The sequence below is a fragment of the Rousettus aegyptiacus genome, unplaced genomic scaffold, assembly GCF_014176215.1.
Source record: "Rousettus aegyptiacus isolate mRouAeg1 unplaced genomic scaffold, mRouAeg1.p scaffold_m13_p_3, whole genome shotgun sequence".
NCBI classification, from domain to species: Eukaryota; Metazoa; Chordata; class Mammalia; order Chiroptera; family Pteropodidae; genus Rousettus; species Rousettus aegyptiacus.
Genome location: NW_023416306.1, coordinates 66,257,156 through 66,280,497, shown reverse-complemented (window position 1 = coordinate 66,280,497; position 23,342 = coordinate 66,257,156). Strand labels below are relative to the sequence as shown.

General features: G+C 37.8%; 1 protein-coding gene across 1 annotated transcript in view; it reads right to left on the bottom strand.

Moving 5' to 3' along the window:
• Positions 1-23,342, bottom strand: part of TEK (TEK receptor tyrosine kinase) — a 96,533-nt gene that overhangs the window by 13,959 nt on the left and 59,232 nt on the right. Inside the window, exons 8-14 of the mRNA XM_016156267.2 lie at positions 21,062-21,213; positions 19,686-19,830; positions 14,761-14,922; positions 13,237-13,371; positions 9,086-9,373; positions 2,642-2,941; positions 703-857 (exon numbers count right to left, since the gene is read on the bottom strand). Of these exons, the coding sequence (XP_016011753.2) occupies positions 703-857; positions 2,642-2,941; positions 9,086-9,373; positions 13,237-13,371; positions 14,761-14,922; positions 19,686-19,830; positions 21,062-21,213 (1,337 nt within the window). The remainder of the gene's footprint in view (positions 1-702; positions 858-2,641; positions 2,942-9,085; positions 9,374-13,236; positions 13,372-14,760; positions 14,923-19,685; positions 19,831-21,061; positions 21,214-23,342) is intronic.

Sequence of the window (23,342 nt, the reverse complement as noted above, 5' to 3'; positions counted from 1 at the left end):
GAGCTCCAAACCACAAACTAGAAAAAATGTTCAGGTTGCAGTATACCAAAACTGTTCAAGTAGGATATCTATAGGTAAAATACAATTTTGTAACCATTGCGACTGGTCAGATTCCTAGATGAAGGGAAAAGGCTGTGCCAAGTGCCGTGAACTGCGACTGCAGATCACATGGTACACAGGAATAGGAGATGCACACATATATTTATAATGCTATATATATGTGATGATAGGATTGAGGAATATATTAGAAGTAGGAAACTGGAACTGGAAATAAGAAACTGTGGGGGAAACTTGTCTAATGCAATACACCATTACCCATCACACTGAGGTCTGGTTACCCTCATGTCCTTCCTTACCAAAAGTGTTTAATTCTTTATTTTGCAAGATTACACTCTCTGGTGACTTATCACTAGGATGGTTATACATCTCATTTTGGCAGGGCACAAGTCCTGTATAATACCTGGTTTCCTGCACAGTTATTAAGAGCAACTTTTTCACTCTCAAAATTGTTCTGTTTTGGACAGGGAATTCCATAGTCATGCTCTTATCTCCCATTTAATAGTGGAAGCCAAAGAGAAGATGAGACTTGCTTAAGGGAAATATTTGCTTTACAAGTAAATTGCCAGGTCTGCATCTTTAAAGTGAAGGTTCTGCATATGTGTGCACTTGCACTTATTAGCTGGTAGGAAGAGGAGACGCTACCACATTTTGGAAGGCTTGGGCCATTCTTCTTTGGACGTTTGCCCTCTTCAACTGCAACATGATCAGAAAGGCCAACAGCACTGTCAGGCAGGTCATTCCCGCTGAGCCAAGGATAGCTATAAGCAGCATCTTCCCACCTCCGAGTTCTGCTGGTACTGTGCAGGGGAACACGGGAGAAGCAGCAGGGTTAGTTTAGGTAGGGAGAGGGGTCAAGACCGTCTGTGGGAGAAGTCCTAGTGGAACGTAAATGTAATGGCAGCCCTAGCCCTGCCACCTAATTGTTAAGTGACCTAGGACTACTCATTTATTTTCTGAATCTCAATGGAGTGAGTCTGACTCGTGGGGTTGTTTTAAGATCTTTTTTTAAAAAGTGTGAAAGTGTTTTTTAGATGGCAATGTGCGAACCATTATTAGTTGTCATTTGTTCAAGTTTTACTCCCAAGTAGAGGTCCAAGCAGATTCGCACTGTTGAATAACAGTGAGAATGACTGACTAGATGTATGACTTTGGGAAAGTGATTAAACCTCTCTGCACAATTTCCCCACATAGAAAAGCTTTATAATGCTAAGAGCATTATAAAGTCTGTAAGATTTTTTTTTTCTTGTTTTAAAGGGCTGATAGAGAAAATCAAAGAATACCAATTAGAGAAGAAAAGAAAGAAGAAAAGTAAAGGAAGGAGGGAGGGAGGGAGAGGCTAGAGAAGGGTGTAGGTAGCAAGGGAAAGACGGAAGGAAAAAACCCATTAAATTTAGGGTTTAGGTCTAATCCTTCCACTTCAGCTCCTTATTTAAATTCAAATAAAATTCAATTCAATATATCTTTATGAAAAACAGCTCATAGAGCATGACCCCATCTTCTCACAAGTATTCTTTTGTGATCATCTCTCTTTCTGATTATCTCTATGCATTATGCATAAAGAAATGTCTGGAATAAAATGGTGAGGGTTTTTGTTTTATGACTTGTTTTTTAAATTTTTCTGTTTGTATTTTATGTATAGGTAAACACTAGTAACTATGAAAATGATGCATTCATTAAGGGCATGATCTGAAAACTACAACTTTATAGTTGGCAGACTCATCATTCCTTGGACAGTTCAAAGATGTTCCAAAGAATCGGCACAGAAAACAGCTTGTTCAAGTGAAAATTTTAAGCCCTAAGTAAGCCTCAAGAGAGGCAAGAAATTTTTAGTGCTATACAAATTTCTATAAAAACAAACTAGTCCAAATTATAAATTTGTAGACATCGCCATTTCTGTCTAAATTCTCTTGCACACATCACAAATGCAGAAGGCTAGGAGGTGCCATTTCAGATAGACTTCAAAGAGAAGGCAGCCCCCATTCTGTAGCCTCCCCCCACCTTCCAGCCCTTCCACCTTTGTTCATTTAATTACATTCAATAGATTTATCAATCACAAACATTAGTCAGAGCATGTTTGGCGATCTGTGGGATCTCTATCACAAAGAGCTTACTCTTCCTGGGGTGGAAGTTAGCGGTGGATGTGCAGACAGAATAACCTGGATCCGAAAAGTAGAAGAAAACTCAGAACAGCATAGTGTCACCTAAACTAAAAGAGGAGTGTATTCTGAGAAAAAACGGAGTGTGGTGCGTGGAGCTGCCTGCTGAAGCACCGCACAGGCCTGACGCCACTAAGCAGATGCCACGTTCTTTCTCCACAGAATCAAATTCGTATTCCTCAGAGCTGTGATTGCTGGATAGGGAATGCTGACAGGCTAACTTAGTCTGAGGTTTAATAATAGAAAATGGAGCAACAGGATCTCCTTCCCAGGTGCATTTCCATTTTAAGGACCTACCTAGAGATAGTGAAGACAAATGAATTATGTCAAACGACACAAACATGAGGTAAATCTCTAAAGACAGTGATGCTTTTCCAATACTCTTCAGAAATAATCCTATGTAAATACCTGTTTGCTCTACCAACCTTGAGACTCAGAGAGAGTCGTCAGTTCATGAGAAAAAGTTGGGTTGCTTGACCCTATGTTGTTCTCTGCAAAAATGTCCACCTGATACACTGTTTGAGGCTCCAGGCCTTTGAGCTGATACTGGGTGATGGTGGCATTTTTGATCTTCACATCGATGTGCTGGTCTTCATTCTCGCCCTGAATCTTGTAACGGATGATAATTGAAGAAATAGAATAGCCATCCAAGATTGTCCAAGAGATCATGGCTGTGGAGTCTGTGATGTTGGAAATCTTGATGTTTTCAGGTTGAGGTGGTAGAACTTGAAATTAAAAAACAAACAATAATTCACTTAAGATATATTACCATCTTTTAGATTATTATGCTTTTGAGAGAGAGTTATCTCATGAACTGTGAATGGCTAATAGGTATTTTCTCAGATGGTAATTCCAAACGATTGGCAGTGGACTCATGCAGACTTGATGGAGTGGCACAAGATAGGAAAATGGCAATGCACATGTCACATATTTGTCATCCTTGCACTAAATTAAGGTCTCAGAAATTGTTACTCCTTTATACTGGGGAGAACAGAAAGATTACGAGAGCTGACATTTATATAGGCCCTTCCGTACAGTGACTCATTTTCTCTTCATAACAATCTTACCCTAAGTATTGAGGCCCAGAGAGGTTAAGTGACTCAGCCAATGTCAAACAATTATTAAGAAGAAGAAATAAGGTTCGACTCTTGGCAATCCGACACTGTGGTCTATAGTCTTAGCCACTGTGCCATATGGTCTATCTTTGCCCTAAATGCATTTATGGAGCAGTAGCAAGTCAGTGTACATGTACGAAAATGTGTTAACCACTTAGTAGACAAAGTTCTATAGGGATTTAGGCAAAACAGATAATAGTCCAGTGAGGGGCATTAGGAGGATAAGAAAGAGATGCTTTGAGGTTTTCCAGACATGAAGATGACATTCGCAGAATCGTCCCTGCACTCTCACTCTAAACTCCCTTTAGATAAAAGACACAGACCAGAAGGGAACTTAGTGATTCTATAATGCCTACAACTCTGACTCAAAGATAGAATGATTCCAAGGTCTTGCCTTTGATATTAACTATACCTTATATTTGTGAGGCTGTTTACAAAGTGTTTCTGTATTCGGGCACTCTCTCTCTCTCTATCTTCACAACCACACAGGCATGTAGGTGAGCAATGCTGAGATTTTTAATTATTCAAATTTTAGCAGAGAGAAGGCTAAGACTTCAAAAATATTAGGGACTGTACTGGTCCCAGTAAGCAAGTAGCTGACCCAAGCCATATCATTCCATATGAAAGTTACTGCTTACAAGCAAATTAGAACCTTCAAGAAATCTCAATGTACATTCTTTCTATTCTATATCGGCAGAGATTCTTCCTTGTTATAAATTTCCTCTTTCCCTGATGTTGATTCTCCATATCATGCTCCCTAGGTAACTGCGGCAGTCTATGAGAATCAGGTATTATTAGGTTTCGAGCCTTCCACATCTGATGATCCTTTTCCAACAGATGGTAAAGTATACAAAATCATATTAATCAACAGCCTATCTTAACTCCTTTGCATCTGGGACCAAGCTTTTTGCATATCTTTACAAAAATATAAAGTAATCTTCCTTCCCACAAGGAGATTACAGAGTACTGGGAATATTAACATTTTCAGATTACTATGAACACATATTTAATACTTGTATAGTTGTGTCTCAAAAAAATTCAGTTTCATAAACCAGTGGTATTCTAAGACTGTCACAAAAGAAGCAGTGCCTTGCAAACACCTGTGGGAAGAATACTGAATATAATTTTGGTGACAACCAAAAATCATAAATTTGCATGTACCAATTTATCCATTGTATGCCTGAAGGAAGTCACTCTCTGTGCTACTTCAGTGGACCTCTGATTTAGATTTAATGCATCGGCACCCAATAATCTACATTTTAGCATGTTCCCTGGTGACTCTAAGTAGTTAGAATGGCTATCATCAACAGGACAATTAATAATAAGTGATTAAGAGGTTGTGGGGAAGAAGGAACCTTTGTGCACTGCTGGTGGGAATGTAAATTGTGCAGCCACTGTGGCCAACAGTATGGAGTTTTCGCAAAAAATTAAAAATAGAATTACCATACTAGCACTCTCTCTTCTGGGTATTTACCCCTAAAATTTGAAAACATTTATCTGTAAAGATGTATGCACCCCAGTGTTCATAGCTGCATTATTCATAGTGGCCAAGCCTGGAAACAACAGTCCTCTGATAGATGACTGGATAAAGAAGCTGTGGTACATATATACAATGGGATATTCCTCAGCCAATAGATGAAATACTGCCATTTGTGATGACATGGATGGATCTTGAATTTATCATGCAAAGTGAAATAAGTCAGATAGAAAAAGTTGGGAACCACATGGTTTTACTTATATGTAGGAAACTGAAAGCAACAAACAAACTAGATAAACAGAGACACATGTATGTGAACAATAGTTTAGTGGTTACCAGAGTAGGGGAGATAGATAAGGGTAAAGGGGGCCAAATATATGGTGACAGAAGGAAATTTAACTTTGGGTAGTGAGCACACAATACAACATATGTAGACATATTTTTGAATTGTACACTTGAAACCTGTATAATTTTATTAACCAATGTTGCCCCAATAAATTTAATGTCCCCCCCCCAAATTTAAAATAAAGCAGATTCTAAAACACTTTCAGAAATGTTAATCAGATCATAAACAGTTTAGAAGTGGGGTATGACTGCTGAAGGAGCTTATCCAAGAACCAACTTTGCCTTGAAGCAATTTGTCCCATCCAAAGAGACAAATTTGAGCATAGTTTAGCAAAAATAAATGAATAAAACATAGAACTGAATGTGAATTAGAATCCTAACCCCGTGACTTACTGGCTATCTAACTTTGATCAAGTTACTTACCCTCCTCTGTGTCTCAGATTCCTCATCTATTAAATGCGATGATAATTCCTTCTATACTTTCCTCGTAAAGTCATTGTAAGTGTCAAATGAGATACTCTACATATACATATACACGAACACATTACACACACATACTATTTTTTACATTTGTTTGGGGCCGTATGCCGAATCTAATTCATTTCACTCCTTAACATTTGGTCCAGATGGAATTGCTAGGCTGAACACCAAAATAAACTTTAAACTAGAAGCATTAATTTTACTTCTGAAAAATCTATATGCAAGATCAGCCAATGACGAATAGCATATTAACAAATATATTAGTTAAGACTGAAATGTTCTCATCCATACCTTCTTACCCTAATTTCCCAACCCCGTAGGGACCAGCTTCTACCCTGCTGATGGCAGCATCTCTATCACCACCACCAGTATAATCTGCAACCTACCCCCCCACATCAAAAGCCATACAACGCCTGAAAACAAGTCCTCTCCAGTGACTACTAGCTTGTTTTCATTTAATCCTATAAATATAATACTGATGATGTGATTTAATAGTATATAATTTTAACAAAGGTAAAATTTATATAGAATACTGAATAAATATCTAAGGCAAATTTGAAAAAGAAAATAATGATCCATCCTACAGTAATTGAAACATTTAATAAATCTATCATAATTTAAACAGGTTGGAAATGGTACAGGAACAAACACACAGATCAATGGAAGAGAATAGAGTGCCTAGAAATAGATGCAAAACCAATATCAGAACTCAGTGTATAACAGAAAGCACCACAAGTCACTAGGGGGGCAATTCAATATATGCCATTGGGACCACTCAGTTGCCAGATGTGAACGAATAAGATTAAGATTAAAAAGATTAAAATATTTATGCTGCACCCCAGAACAATATCCCTATGTCTTAAAGACCTAAATATGCAAAAACAAAATATTAGAACTACTAGAAAAAATATAGAGAATGTATTTATGACCTTAGGGTAGGGAATAACTCCAAAACACGAAAAGTACAAACCGCAAAGGCAAATAGCAACAGTTCTGATTATATCAAAATGTAAATTGTGTGTAAAGCAAAAAAAAAAAAAAAAAAAAAAAAAAAAAAAAAAAAAAAAAAATCCCAAACACCAGAAACAAGGTTAAAAAAAAAGAGATTAGATATGTCTTACTGTTAAAAAGTACAGCTGAAACTTACTGGATTTCGTTATCTAATGTCGTCATTAAAAAATTAATTTTAAAAAAGAGAGATTAGGAGAATATATTTGCAATGTACTTAACAAGATTAGTATCCAAATTATATAAACAATTTTAACAAATCAGTAAAAAAAAAAACAACTAAAGAAATGGGAAAATTATATCAACAAATATATCAAACAAGAGGAAATCTAAATGCCCAATAAAATGCCTAAGAAAAGATGCTTACCCTTGCCAGTTATCAAAGAAGTAAAGGTTGAAATTAATAGTTTGGCACCATTTTTTTATGTTTGAAATAAACAAAAATAAAGTCTGATAATATCAAGTGATACAGATATAGGGAAAGAATATAAATAGAGATGGATATAGGCAAAATGGTACTCTCATATACTCCTAGACAACATAATACACATTGAATAACCACTTTAGAGGGATATAGCCAGTTAGTTCCTCTTTTGAACATACTGTCTAGGAAAGCTCTCACACTTGTGCATATAGAGACACATATAAGGATGATCATTGCATTTTTGTTTGTGACAAGGAAGGAAGGAAAGAAGGAAAGAAAAAAGGGAGGGAGGGAGGGAAAGAGGGAAGGAGAGAGGAAAATGGAGAGAGAGAAAGAAAAAAAAAAAGAAAAAAAGAAAGAGAGAAAGAAAGGGAAGGAAAGGAAAGAAGGAAGGAAGGAAGGAAGGAAGGAAGGAAGGAAGGAAGGAAGGAAGGAAGGAAGGCCTCTTCCTCTTCCTCCCTTTCTTTCTTCTTCTTTTTTTCCTTCCTCCCTCCCTTCTTTCTTCCTCTCTCTTCTCTCCCTCCCTTCCTCCCCTCCCCCTCCCTCCCTCTCCCCTCTCCCCCCCTCCCTCCCCCCCCCCTCCCTCCCTCCTTCCTCCCTTCCTCCTCCCCCCCTCCGCCCCCCTGCCTCCCTCGCCTTCCTGCCCCCCCTTCTCCGCCTGCTCCGCTGTCCTCCTTCCTGAAAGAAAAAATGAGCAATGGAGTAGAGGACATATACATCTTCAGGTGAAAAGGAAGGGATAACAGATGATATCTTCATAACATAGACTATTATGCAGAAGTTAAATAGCATATTTCAGATCTAAGCAAAATAGCATTGATAAAATCATATTTATTCAAAAAAGCAAGATGAAGAGTAATATGTATTTATATGTACACCATGGATGAATTTAATGTATTAAAATTATATAACACTGAATGGAAAGATATATAACAAACTCATAATTTTGGTTATCTCTGGGGATAGGGGAATAGAATTAGCGTAGGGATGGTGGTCAAAGGGGATTTTGAGATATCACAAAGGCTGAAAGCAAATATGTCAAAATGTGAACAGCTATTACTTCTAAGTGGTAGAAATGTGAGCATTTGTTGTATTATTCTGTGCACTGCTCTGTAACTTTTAAATTTCACAGAATTTTTTATTTTTTAAAAAATAATGAAAAATCCCTAAACACTGACAAAACAGTTGCAACATCCACTTGTAACTGCTACCAGAAGAGAGTGGCTGGAGAAATACTGAGCCAGCTGCCACACTTGTTACAGAAGTAGAGACCCAGCTGCAGAAGAGGGCCTTGGACTTTGGGAGTGGTGAGAGGCAACACAATGCTGACTTAAGTGGTACTTGGTATGGTCAAGAAGTATCTAGTCTTTCTAAGGGCCCCAGATGCAGAGACACCATTCTAAAGTCTTGAACCAAAATAGAACTCTCTGCTTAATGATGAAAAAATTTTCACCACTACAAAGAAACCTAAGATGTTTCAGCTAATTTTAAATGACCAATCTGAAATTAAGAAAAGCCTGAGTTGCTGAATATTTTGAAAGAAAGTTGTGTTATTACTCTCAAATGTGTATTGTAGCTCCAAGAATTATCTGTTAAGAATATTTTTCAAGTAAATATATTCAGCTTTTAAGGTTAGGAAAGACCCATCTGTAATTAGTTGGCATCTGTGTATGTATAGATACATGACAATTTTGAAAACTGCCCTATAACATAGTAAACAAGCCCTAGAAAACCTTACTCATGTTAGTAATTAGAGAATAAATAACTCCATACCAAGGAAAGGTAAATTTTAGCAAAGTCCTGCCTGAATTGTTGCAATTCTGTTTACGTGGAGTTTTCTTATATATATCAGGTTACTAAAATGATTTGGTGTGTTAAGGTGGGGCACTGATGAGCCTCCATTCACAACTAACTGCCTTTTATGATTTCTAAGAAATAGTCAGGAAGTGATGGTAGCCGAATCCAAACGACAGTGGTCAGATGTCGTTCAGGTGAGGCTGGTGCAGCAGGAGTCACTTACTGTCACTGAGGGTCCAAGCAGTGAGGTCTTCACTCCATTCCCCTTGGGCCTTGGTGTTGACTCTGGCTCGAACTACATACTGCTCCCTGGGGTGTAGATTGTTAAGCAGCACTGATGTCAAGTTGCCTGGCACTTTGATATTCTGCTGATCACTATTCATTTGCACAGACCTCCTTTCAACTTCAACGTAAAAGTCATCTTCTGAGCTTGGAAATATTGGTTGCCAGGTCAAATTTAGAGTGGTCTGGCTTTTCGGTAGGAGACTGAGGCCTCTTGGAGGAGGGAGACCTAGGAGAAACCAGAACAATCATAATTTTTATAAAGAGTGAGGGTAGAAAACAGCCCCAAAGGGCAGATTTACAGACTAACCGTAGCTTCTAGAATAATATACAACTTCACAAACTGTCAAAGAAACACAAGCTAGCAGCCATGTAATAACTTTTTCCTACTCAAACAGAAAACTTTTAAAATAATTCTAATACATAGTTTGAATAATTGTAATACAGGAATACAACCCCTTTCCCAAAATTATAATATACCCATCCAATGGATTAAAATAGATAATTGAGAAAAGTATGAAAGGCCAATAAAAATATTTATAATGCATGAGGAAAAAACTCTGATTGCAGTTTGGTAGACGTCATGTCTACAATTGGTGAAAGATAGGAAGGAAACCGATAAAAAATAAAACAGTAGATTTTCCAAGGTTGTGGGAATATAGGTGAATGATTGTTTAGTGTTTCTCTTATCATTTTGAACAACACATTTTAAAGCGATTTGGGGATTACTTCTCCTTAGTGAGGAGAATTTCAAACAAAACAGCTCTGGTGCCAAGGCCAGGCCTACCCCTGCTCTGAGCACATCGAGTTATGAGCTCCCACCTTATGCTGCCTGGTCTTAATTTACCCACAAGAACCTGGGCTATCAGGTAAGAGAATGGAACCAATATGGGTTTTGAAATCATAGAGACAGGAGCATACCACTTTAGTTTTCTGACCTTGGGAAAATTCACAACGCTCTGAATTCATAGGAACACAAAACAAAATACCCCTCTTCCAGCCTCTGAAGGAATAAATGAGATAATGGCTGTGAAAATGGTTAGAAGGTGTTATATGCTCTATTATCATGGTTTCCCTCCTTTCCTTCCTTCTCTTCTTTCTTTTCCGAGATGTCTTATGTCAATAGAGCAGGAATCGGTGTGTTTTCAGTTAATAGTAGTAAATTGATTTTTAAATTCCAGATATAAAGTATTTTCAAAACAGAATAGGGAACCCTCTAATTCATACATTCTCATTGGGGATATAATTGCCCCTACAGAGGCAAAAATTGGTTCTGGGGGTGTGAAAAAATTTTAGCTATTACAATGGTTTATGAAGGGCCACAATATGTAAACAGAGCTGTTGTGTTAAAATTCATAGCAGAGGAGACATTAAGACAAAATAGGCATTTTTTTTCCCCTAAGGACAAAATTATCTAAAAAGTTTATTACAGCGTGATGATTTTTTTTTTTTTAAATTAAGATAAAAAAAAGTTGAGATACACTAGTCTAACTCTTGGTTGGAAATGAGAGAAAGAATCTCTCTCTTTCCACTGGGAGAGTGACACGTACTGCAGTTCAAACTGCTCTTAGACTAAAGAGAATCAGCAAGCAGATCCTGCAATTTGCTTGGCTTTATGCTAAATAAAGATCTTATTGATCCTTTATCTATAACCTTTGCAAATTGAGAGAGGTAATGGCAACTCCTTTTGTTCATCTCTAAAGTTCAAGTTCCAAAATAAGCCACCAGGAGTGGTTAGGCAGGCTTACAATGACAACAGAGGGTTGAAGTTTTAGAGCATATATGCAAACCTCCTAAGATGATGCTTCCTACAGAGGAGTAACGCAACAAACGGTCATTTCTCTTTTTCTTTTTCCTTAGGAACACCTTACCCTTCACCCGTCACTACCTGCCCCATTTCTGCCATGTGTTCAGAATGTGTTCTCTTCGCTCCGCTGCTGGCCTCCTTGGCCTTCACCACTCAATCAACACAATTATAAATAGTGTAACGGCCAGATAAATTAAAAAACAAACATCAGCAAAATTCAAATGATGGGAAAAGAAAGATCTTCAAGAATTCTCTTCCCACCCACCCCCGAAAACCACTTTGAAATATTCCAAGAAACCTTTAAATACATCCTGGTTGGAACATATTCTGAAGACTAAAGACAGTACCGTGTGGGTTTGTGTAGTGTTTTATGGTCTGTTCCATAAATATTTTCCATCTGAGTCAGATTATGACCTTCCTCTTTTGATTTATCAATGCTAGCTTGAGAGGGAATTAGCTACCATTTGCCTTTTAGCAGCAGCATAAACACATATCAGGGACCTCTTTGATCATAGTCATCAAGATTCCTTTATCATCTACCTTATATAGAATTTATTTATTTTTTGTATGCACTACCTATTTGGTTCCCAGGAAACCATTATTTACTTATGTAATGCTTCTATAAGCTCCAGAATAGCTCTTGAGTCCTATTTGGTTCTTTAAAGATGCTGCTGGTCAAATGAAATCTAGGTGGGGTGTGTGGAGCCGTGAGACTCTGCCAGGGAGGCACAGCCCTGCAGGAGAGCTAGATGTTCTAATTTCTTACTAAATCACTCTATATCCTTCTGCCTTTAGTAAATTGACTAAAAATAGGAAAACATGTCATTTGGGTTAAAGAAACAGTGGTTTTAGTTTCTTACGTAAAAATAATAATTGGAGAGAAAAAGGGCAGCAAGTCTGAAGATCTAGTATGGTGATGCATCAGCTATATCGGTGGTCTCCAGCCTTTTTGGCACCAGGGTCCAGTGCTCCTATGAGAATCTAATGCCCGATGATCTGAGGTGGAGCTGAGGTGGTGATGGTAGTGCAGGGGAGCGGCTACAAATACAGATGAAGCATCACTTACTTGCCCACCGCTTACCTCCTGCTGTGCGGCCTGGTTCCTAATAGGTCCACAGCCCTGGGCATTGGGGACCCCTGAGGTATATCACCAGGGGCAAGTTATTAACCACTCAGAGAGTCTACTTTTGAACCTTTGAAATGGGGACGATGACAATTCTTACCCTTTATGGGTATATGAACTAAACATATGTGAACCTGAAACTATAAAGTGCTGACCAGAAGATAGTAAGAGGTGATTAATTATACACAGGAAGCACTAGAAACGAGAACTTTACAAAGGATCGCTCCAATATTTCAGAGGAGGCTACCTGGGTAGCAGAAAGCTGATGACCCAGTTAGCATCAAGGAAACTTCACAAATTTAAGGGCTCCTCAATTAACACAATAGACCAATAGATAATGACTACCATTAAGCAATCAAGAAATATTGCTACAAAAATTACTTAGAATGTGTGGATCCAGGAGCAGCAGCATCAAGTGTTACTTGCAAACTTTTTAGAAATGCAAATGCTTGATCCCCACCTCCTATCCCTAACCTATGAAATCAAAAACTCTGGGGTAGGGCCCACAAATCTGTTATAACATGCTGTACAAGTGGTTCTGATGGATTTAGAAACATAGAGGAATACTCTAAGAAATAGCTTACAGAGATAAAAGTGGCTGCCTATAGGAAGCAGGACTGGGAGGTGGAGGGGTGGAGTAGGGAACTGCCGTTTTTTAGATAAAAGCCTTTCATTCTATTTGATGTTTCGACTATGTGCATGAATTACTTTGAAAAATTAGAAATTATTTTTTTAAATAAACAAACTGGAATTTCTGAAGTGTGTATGTGGCAAGAGCCTGGCCCTTAAGATGGAAACAGGAAGCTGGTGGTAAAACCGGGAAGCCAAGGCTCAGCACAGTTGCTACTAAGTAAATCCCAGCTCCTAAGGGATGTCCCTGCTTTCCTGAAGGCTCATCTGCTTCCTTCTCTGTCCCCGTGGATTATCACGGACACCCCTCCCCCAGGGAGACAGACCAGGAGTGCAGCCCAAATAAAGGAACAGTTTGGCTCCAAGTTGCTACCCTTCCTGTCACTTTCCCACCCATTCAAAAGCGAACTCCTTCCACCTCCATCCCCACCCACCCGCTCACCCACCACCACCCTTCCTGGTCTTCCTTCCTCTTTCTCCTTCCTCCCCCTCCCACCCAGCTCATGAACAAATGCTGTTTGCTTCAACTGACCGATAGAAGCTGTTGTGAACCGTCTCACGGGTCCAGGATGCCCTTCTCCGCCCTCTCCACGCCGGACCAGCTGCACGCAGAGCTCATATTCTGTTCGAGGTTCCAAATAGTTGAGTGTAACAATCTCATTTGTCACTGAGAAGAGGGAAAGTCCAGGAAACTTAAGTTGGCACTCTTTTACATTCTTTAAACTCTAATGTTGTTATTGTGATGTGAACTAACGTTTGGTTTTTAAAAATACAATGTCTTAGTGAAACAGAGAGGCAATTCCATCTTCAGGGCCTCACCATGCCTAATATAAGGGAAATAAGCTTTTTAAAGGATGTTTCCATGTTACAATTATTTTTAAAAAATAATATATATATCAGTATCTCTGTGCCGCTTAATCATTTCTTCTCTAGTTTTTCCATTTGTAGAGTAAAACCACACAAATCTTCAACTATATGAAATACCAATTTGATTTAAGGGGGGAAAATCTCAATTAGGAAAATATAAAATAATTTAATTTCTATTGTTTCAAGTACATATAGTGATTGCAATCAAGCTATCAAAAGAAGAGAATCTGAGGGTTTGCTTTCAATGACAGTATAATGAATTTGTAATGGTCATAACAAATGATGGGTTCGAAGCACTTGAATAGATTTCATTAACAAATGGGATACACTGTGTTGCTCCTTAGCTATTGGCTTTAGACAGCCTCTGTTTCTTCACAGATATTGCAAAGGTAGATTTTTGTCTTAACCATATGATAAATTCCCAGTCAGTGAGGAAAAAGTTGGATGTGTTTAAGAGTCCCTAGAAGACCATTTTGTGGATGTCTACTTGTGGAAAGAGACAATGGATTATTACCAGCATATGAAAAAAGTTGCTTTTTCTTAAGACCTAGCCATTGATGTTGGAAACAGCAATCCAGCAAATCAGCCTTATGTCTTAGGGGTTCTGAATTTTGGGGCCGACTCTACAATAGAATGTGAAGAGCTCAGTAATAATACCATGACTGCATTCAACACACCTAGATCAGTTGGCACTATTAAGCCTCAAACCCCCCTTTTATTCCCATTTTTTGTAACCAGCAGGTAGGGGGCCCTTTTCAGAAATATCACAGAAATAGTGAGAGTAAAGTATCAGTGGAGGGATGCGTGTTGCCTGCGAGCATAATAGTGGCAGATCTCTCTACAAGATGGCACAATAAAAGCAGCACAATGCTCAGTTTCCTTTTTAAAAATTGTGATTTTACATCATTGTGCAACAAATAGAAATGTAATTTGTGTTTTAAAATTAATTTATTAAAGTTTTTATGAACTTTTCACATCTTATCACATTTAACTGATTTTTTTTTTTTTTTAGAAAGTTAGTCCCAGAATTCAGAGGGTCACTAAACTCTGTCTTGAATATGCTGAAATGAAATCTCTGCTACAGCCACTACCATGGGGTAGAGGGTTGAAACAAGGAGAAGAGATTTCTATATTTGAAGGAAACCTTCTTTCATATCTCTAGCTGGCACCCTTCCTGTCCACACCTTACCTTGAATCTGCCTCCACGCCTCATAATGATTAACAGGTTTGTATAGAAGTTTCTTGGATTTGATTGGTCCATCCCCAAAGTAAGGTTCAGAGCTGATGTTGATGACAGCAAAGTTATGTCCAGTGTCAATCACATTTGGGGCATTCAGAGGCTTTGGAAGAACTAAACAAAATTTCAGCAGATTAGTTTTTAGAGTTTGGGGTTTTATCACTGTTCTTAGATTGGGGAGAGGGTGAAGGCCTTTATATTTCCTCTTAAAGTTTTCTGCTCAGATTCAATGCAGTTGCCTGCTCTGTGATCTCCCCACTTAGCTCTTGCCCCTCCAATCCATTATCTACAAAGTATTTCTTAAAATATGAAGACTCTTCTGCTTAAGACCTTTCAGTGGATTCCCATTACCTTTATAATAAAATCTAAAATTTGTACCATGACTAGCCAGGCCTTGTACAGATGATCCCTTGCTTTCTTTTCAGCCTCCTTTTCCCCTTACCCAATACCCTCTAATCCCACTGACATCCTTTTAGTTCATCCAGCTAACAATGCACCAAGCCACTTTCTGTCTTAAGTTCTTTGTAGATGTTGTTCTCCTGCATGGAATGCTCCACCTCCCACTATTATCCCATTGACCTTTATCTATCATTTAATTCTCACCTTTGATGTGACTTCTTAATGGGGCTATCCTAGGATCTCAGGCTTGTATGTCATACACTCTCACAGAACTTATACTCTTCCTTCATTGTAATTTTCAGAATTCATTATTCTTTGTAATTTTCTGCCATTATTTGATATTAGTCTTCTTGCTAGACTATTCATTCTTTCCCTCTGCCTTTGGCTTAAAACAATAAAAATTTATCTTTTAGTTCTGGAGGTCAGAAGGAAGACACTCATCTCACTGGGCTAACACCGAGGTGTTGGGAGGGTTATACTCCTCGTTGGTGGCTCTAGGGAGAATCTGTTCCCTTATTCTCTCTCCTTCTAGAAACCAACTGCATTCTTTGACTCAAGGCCCCATCCTCCATCTTCCAAGTCAACATGTTGCATTTCTTTGATCTTTTTTCCACTGTAACACATCTTTCTGACTAGAGCCAAAAGGGCCAAAAGGGTTCTTTGCTTTTAAGGACTCATGTGAGTAGAGTGGACCCAACCAGATAATTCAGAATTATCTCTACATCTCAAAGACCATGTATTCTCAAATGAGGACAGCACCACCAAAGAGGTGAAAATTGGTTCTTGGGGGATAAAAATGTCTTAGATATTACAATGGTTTGTGGCCTTCCAAAAAGCCACAATATATAAACATATATGCCGTAACCTGTGATATTAATATTTTATGGGATGGGAGGAGAGTTTTCAAATAAAAATTTTTAAAGAGCTTCTTAATGGGATAATAATAATCAAGAGATTGTAAAACACTGCAGTAGACTCTAAACTCCACTGGTACAAAGACTGTAGATTTGTTCACCAGGTGCTGAATGAAATATTAACTAAATTTGTCGACAGAGAACTCTATAGATCCATTAGCCTGACCTTCTTAGAAATGTATTAATTATTGGGGGTTTTCTTCTATGAGAATATATATATGAATCTTCTAGACTTCAGGGGACATTATGATGTTCAGTAATTTTACTTTACCTCTGAGTCTCAATGTTTTGTCTCACCACCCATAAAAATGACCTTCGAGTCTTTGCTCAAATATCATCTTCTCAGGGAAGCTTGACTGCCCCATTTAAAATTATAGTCACCTCTCTAGCTCTGTCCCAGCATTCTTTATACCCATTTCTGCTTTAGTTTTTCCCATGGCACTTAGCATTTTAGGAAACTATACGTTTTACTTATTCATTGTTTATCTCCCTAGAGAAATGAAAGCTCTATGATGGGAAGAACTTTTTTTTTTTTGGTATTGCTCATCACTGTATTCCCAATGCCTAGAACATGATAGTCCTTTGGTAAATTATATCAACTAAATGAAAACTGAGGAGGAAGTTGTCCAAGGTCAGGATAACAAAGCCAGTAAGAAGCCTAATCAAGTAGTATTTCCCGACTGGAGACAGCCATGCCAGTGTTCTTAGGTAAGTCTGGAAATACATTTTACTTAGTTTCTGAAGAGGGCATTCTGAAAAAAGTAAGTTAGTTCATCCATTAAGTCATGTTGTCCTTATATGAGAAAATGAGACTGCCCTATTTGTCTAAACCATTAAAATGCATATTTTATTATAGCCATAATGCCAGTCTATTATGAAACATATACTTTTACAAGGGTAAAAATATTGCTTCAAAAACTTCTTCTTAGTAATTTATCATTATTTTTGTTTTTCAATTGTTCTTATAGAGATATACATATTGTAAAGTGCAAAAATCTTATGTGTATTTAACTCAAGCGAGTTTACCTATGTTACACCCATGTAGCCACCACCCAGATTGTGATAGAGAACAGTATCAACCCCCCAGAAAGCACCAAGCACCCTTATGTCCCTTCCCAGCCGATAGGGAACTATGGTCCTGACTTTTGTCACCATAGTTTAGTTTTTCCTGTTCTTTATATAAATGAAATCACAAAGTATGTACTTTCTTTAGCTCATTATAATGTCTATGAGAATGATCCATAGTGTAGCAGGAATTTATTGTATTTTATTGCTGTTTAGTATTCCATTGTATAATGTTATGGCTGAATTGTATTCCCCCAAAATTTATATGTTGAGGTTTTAACCCCTGGTACTTCAGAATGTGACTGTATTTAGAGATAGGATCTTTAAAGAGGTAATTAAGTTAAAATGAGGTTATTAGGGCATTTCTAATCCAATATCACTGTTATCTTCATAAGAAGATTAAATTAGGATACACACAAATACAGAGGGAAGACCATTTAAAAATAGAAAAAGATCATCTACAAGCCTCAGAAGAAACCAACTTTTACTGCACCTTATTCTTAACTTCCAGCCTCCAGAACTGTGAGAAAATCAATTTTTGTTGTTTAAGCCCCAAGTCTGTGGTACTTTACTACAGCAGCCCTAGCAACCATTACATATGAATGTACCATAGCATATTTATCCCTTCTAATGTCAATGAATATTTGTGTTAATTTTGGTTTGGGGCTATCATGAATAAAACTGCTGTGAACATTCTTGAGTGTGTATTTTTTGAACATTTTCACTCATTTCTTTTGAGTGTATACCTTGGAGTAAAATTGTTAGGTCATAGGGTAAGTGTATGATTAGCTTTAGGGTATACTGCCAGTTATCCAATGTGGTTGTACCAGTTTATACTCTGGTAATAAAGCCTAGTATCTATATATTTTTTAATATTATGATTAAAGGCACCGATTAATTTGCCTAATACCTATTTCCATTTTATAGATAATCAATATGACAGTGAGGAGGCATCGATGACTTAGAACTAGAAATGTATCTGTGTACTGACATCATGTGCTGTCTTTTATTAATAAAATAAAAATTAGAGCCGGTGACTCCCCTGAATCTTGGCAACATAGTTTTTCTACTTATTATTTATTTTTCATGGATAGCAGATATTCCAAGAAGTGTAAAAATAAGATAATTTATCTTGTCTAAATTTCATTTCCTTTCTTCCAAGAACATACAAGATACAAAAAATTATTTTGATCATGTGAATGTTCTGAATAAAACAGATCTGGAATTTTTCCAGTAATCCAAAAAATATTAAGGATTCTGAAGTGCTTTACATGGATTCCCAGGGCACAGATCCAAATCTCTGAGGCTCTATTTATGTTACTATTGTGACTGAACTGTTTTTTAAAAAGATTATGTTCTGAGTATTTACATTCATTTCATTCGTAGAAATTACCTCTGTGTTCTCCCAAAGATTCCTAATTAAGTAGTGAAGTGGTTCAAATACAAATCAATTTTGGTCAACTTGCTTCCCCATCTGTAATACCAGAGGCTCAGAAAGCAAAATAGTCTAGAAGAGGTGGTGCAGGATTTGGAGTCAGGAGACCCAGGTTCAAAACTAAGATTTGCTGCTTACCAGATGTAGTACCTTAGAAAAGTTACCTAAATGCTCTGACCCTGTTTCCTGACTGCTAAAGTTGAGATAACATCTGTTGCACAAGAGTCTTAAAAAGATTAAATAAGGTGAAGTGTGAGAGGCACTTAGCCCAGTGCCTATACAAGAATATACACCAGAGAGCTGTTAAGTATATATAATGTTAGGTATATATTTTTGTCTAACTGGATTCATAAGTAACTTCCAAATTTAAAATTCCTTGTGTATCTACATACATCAGCCAAGCTTACTTGAATTTACCTTCGTTTTATTTCTTCTCAAGTTATGAATTTACATTCACCCGCTTAGATTAATTTGAATTTTTAGATTTTCATTCAAAGCAGGAGGAATATTCACAACACTGAATATGTGAAAAAATCACTCATGTTAATTATGTAGCTGAGCCTGGGCTCTGTGTTAAGTGAGTAATCCTCAAAATAAAGATTCTTCAAATTATTTTCTGCAATAATGAATAAGAAGTCACAAAAATGATGACACTAAACTTTTTATGAAATATAAACACAAACAGACATGTAGCAGACACAATTCCAAGTGTTTTATATACTTAGCAAATCTTCATGATAACCTGAGAGGTAGATAAACGAAGCTTCATTCGCAAATAAAGAAAGGTTAAGAGAGGTTAAATTCATTTGCTCAGTGCCACACACAAAGTTACTAGTGAGTAGGGACAAACATCAAACCCAGGGCTATGTAACTCCGAAGGTGATAGACTTAATCTCCTGTTCATTTTCATGCACATAAAATTTTTTTTAAGGGTTTGTATGCTGAAAAATAGCCAAAAGGTATTTTAGTGGTCAAATAACATTTCTATCTAGAAGCAGCACCCAGCGATACATAAACACTGCACATCAAGGATATGAGCGCTTCCTCTGTAAAACAGAGCTTACCTTTAACAGAAATGTTGAAAGGTTTTTCCACCATCCCAGCCACAGTGTTCACACTGCAGACCCAGACTCCTGAGTCAGGGGGGAGGATCCGGTGGATGGTGAAGGTGGCCACTGAGAGATGACCTGTATGGTTAAAGTCTTTTGGCTGGAAAGGTCAAATACAAAATAAATAAATAAATAAAAGCTTCTAGGAAGGCATAAACACAAAGGTCCATAACATTGACACCATCTCATTGTTTAATAAGAAGTTTTCTAGGCGAGATTAAGAAGTTCAATGCAATGCTTGTATAATCACTGGCTTATTTCCAAAGCCATTGTGGCAGCCCTGAAAGTTTATATTGGATTGATGCCCTCACAGATCCTGTGTTGTATTTGTGTGTTTGGGAGTGTGGGGGTAAATACTTACAAGCAAGGAGTCTAATTCCTTTAAACTGCTTCTGGTAATATTTGCTGCTTTCTGGCCTAATACAGAGATGGCTGGGTGAGAGGACAAAATGGCTTCCTAAAACGTTTGAGGGGCTATCAAGTGTGGTATCGTGGGGAAAGCCAGGGCTCTGAAGATACCTGGACCTGAGTTCACGTACCAACCCTGCCACTTTGTCCAATTCCTTAGTTTCTTAACTTCACCCAGCCAGTTTTCACTTCTGCAAAAAGGGGACAGGTAATGTTAGGAAGATGTCATATATAGTATGGTCAACCATCATTAGATGGTAGGTGTTACTTCCATTAACTCATGGAAAGGCCAACAGGATTATGGAGGCTGTCAGTTGGTTTCTATGACCCAATAGGTTGAGTGGAATCAGGAACATCTGATGTGTGCGCACTGGCAATGGAACATTCTACATATCCTGCCCCCAAGAGGTCCCTCAGATCTACTTTCTTGTCGAGTTTTTAGTCATCTTTGAGAAAAATAAATTATTTTTTAATCTTTAGATAAGAAAATACCCCAGTGTCTGAGGATCACTGTGACACACTGAAATTCGAGGTAGCTCTTGTCTCTGTTGCATTTGGGAAAATGGAAGAGAGAGATGGAAAATGTACTGGAAAAGTAGCTTAGTCTTTTTAGCAAAGAAGAACTGCTGTGGTAGTGCCCTAACCAGTGGTGAGCACAGGGCAAAGTGAAGCAGTAGAGTGATCCTAGAAGTGCATTCAGACCTGGGGGATTCTGTGGATCCTGGTTTTTGAATTGGAGACCTGGAAGCAGGTCTATCTAGAGTCAAATGGGTTATGCTGAACTTTCCTCTTCTTTTTGTCAAAGCTAACAACACCCTAGCCAAGGAGGATGTAAACCCTGAGTGGAACCTAGTCTTAGGTGGCGTTATTACTACACTGAAAGTATGTAGTGGTGTCAAGAGGGCAGGTTAAGAGTAACTTACATGGAGCACAGTCCCATCTGGTTTCACCAGAATTATTTCTTCATTAGCAGGTAGTGGCCAGCCTGATGCTTTGCAGATGGGGCTAAATTTACCACTGTTTACTTCTATGTGATCTGGCAAATCCTCTATCTTTGGGGTCATCCTTGGCATGCCTGAGTGAAAAAACACCACTGTGAAATCTAATCTCTTACACAGCAGTAGAAATAGCAAAAGTAGCTACCATTTAGTAGGTCATCACATAATTTTATCACACATTGTTTTATCATCACATAATAACTTGTGAGGCAGGTGCTACTGTGATCCCCATTTTATAGATGAAGAGGCTAAGTTTCAGAGCCCAGATTCAAGCTTAGATCTTTATGAATTCAGAGTCCACACTCTTCATCATAACACTGTGCTCTCTCAGTGGATCTGGATACACAGCCTCAATATTAAAATGATCATCGGGGCCACATCTCCCTTGGCCTTACTTTTAAGCAATTTCTGGCTTTTTAAGAGAATTTTTACAAAAACTAAAGTAAAATACAAAAACTAGTTTTTCTTCCACTCAGGAAAGAACCCATAATATTGCTGATCAACAACATGATTGTCAGTTTTGATATATGAGAGATATCTCATTGACTGGGAAGTGTGCAAATGGTAGATGATTAATCATATTCACATTCACATCTGGGAAGTAAAGTGGAATATAATACCCCCAATCAATTCCTAGTCAAGAACCAAATCAAAATGTTGCTGCCAATCTTGAAAGAATTTTTAAAAAGTGCCTCTGGTAACAACAAAGATATCAGGATTGCTTGCCTAATATCTGCAGAGTAGAGAATGAATAATTCTGAAATATAGAGATTTTTTTTTTCTGAAATACAGAGTCTTAGAGAACCTTGGACCACCTGTAGCTAAATGTGAGACATGACTGAAAACAGTCCAACACATTCTTTACTAGGAGACGGAGGTGCTCCCAAGAGCAGCTGTCACTTGCTATTCCATAACAGTGGTAGGAGAAGATGGGGTCAAGGTAAACACATCAATATTGATAGTTTATATTGATATCCCACTTCTCAGGCCTAGAATAAAACAGGTAAAGAGTGTGGAGCAGGAGGGGACAAAAGGTCTAATAACTACAAAGGTATGTCCTTGATATATCTGTAAACTTGGAGAGACTATGATTAGAAAATTTTTCAAATTTTTCAGCCTAAGTAGTTATTCATGAAGGAATTTTTAAAAGCACTTTGACATTTTTGGACCATTTCTTTTCTTCCCTGTCCCCTTGCATTTTCTGCAGTTGAATGGAAGTAATGGTGGATATGCAGGTAGAAGGTGGAATGGTCTTAGGCAGGGGTTCTCAAACCCCAGACTGAAGACCAGGTCCATGGCCTGTTAGCAGGAGATGAGTGGTGGGCTGGCGAGCGAAGCTTCATCTGTATTTGCAGCCACTCCCCAGCACCAGCATCACCACCTCAGTTCCACCTCAGATGATCGGGCATTAGAGTCTCATAGGAGCACTGGTCCCTAGTGCCAAAAAGGTTGGGGACTGCTGGTCTTAGGGAAAGGGGACTACTCTCTAGAAGTTTGGGGCCTAGATCTAAATCTGAGATTCTCACATCTTTCATGATATCAGTCTTAGTAAAGAAAGGAAGGAGTAAAATAGAAAGTTCACATCTAAAACTTGTTAGTTGTCCATTTTCAATCCATTCCTCCATAGTCCCAAGCATTTCCTTGCCTTCCTAGACCCTCCCAGAGTCTTGCTCTGTAGCAAAGTACAAATACGGGGAAAAGGAGGGAAAATGAAAAACTGACAAGTTAAAGCCTTTGAGAAAACAACTGTTGGTATTCTCCACCTCTCCTCAACGTTAGTTTTGATTTTTTAAACACAGATAGAAGGCTATAAAGAACTTAAAATTCTGAATGTAGATTTCTTTGGATGTGTGTTTCTATAATATTTCTATTTATTTGACTGGAAAAGTAAGATGTGTATTTTTTTAAGTTTTTGAAAATATGCTTCTTATAATTTTAAAAAGTATATTTCAGGGCAGGGATTAGCACACTTTTTTCTGTATAAGACCAGATAGCAAATATTTTCAGGATTAGCACACTTTTTTCTGTATAAGACCAGATAGCAAATATTTTCAGGTTTGTTAGCTATAAGTTTTCTGTGGTAACTATTCAACTCTGTTTTTGTAGTGTAAAAGAGCCATGCAATATATTGTAAACAAATTGGTGTGGCTCTGTTCCAATAAAATTTCTTTATGATAACAGATGATGGGGCAATAAAAAGGAATTA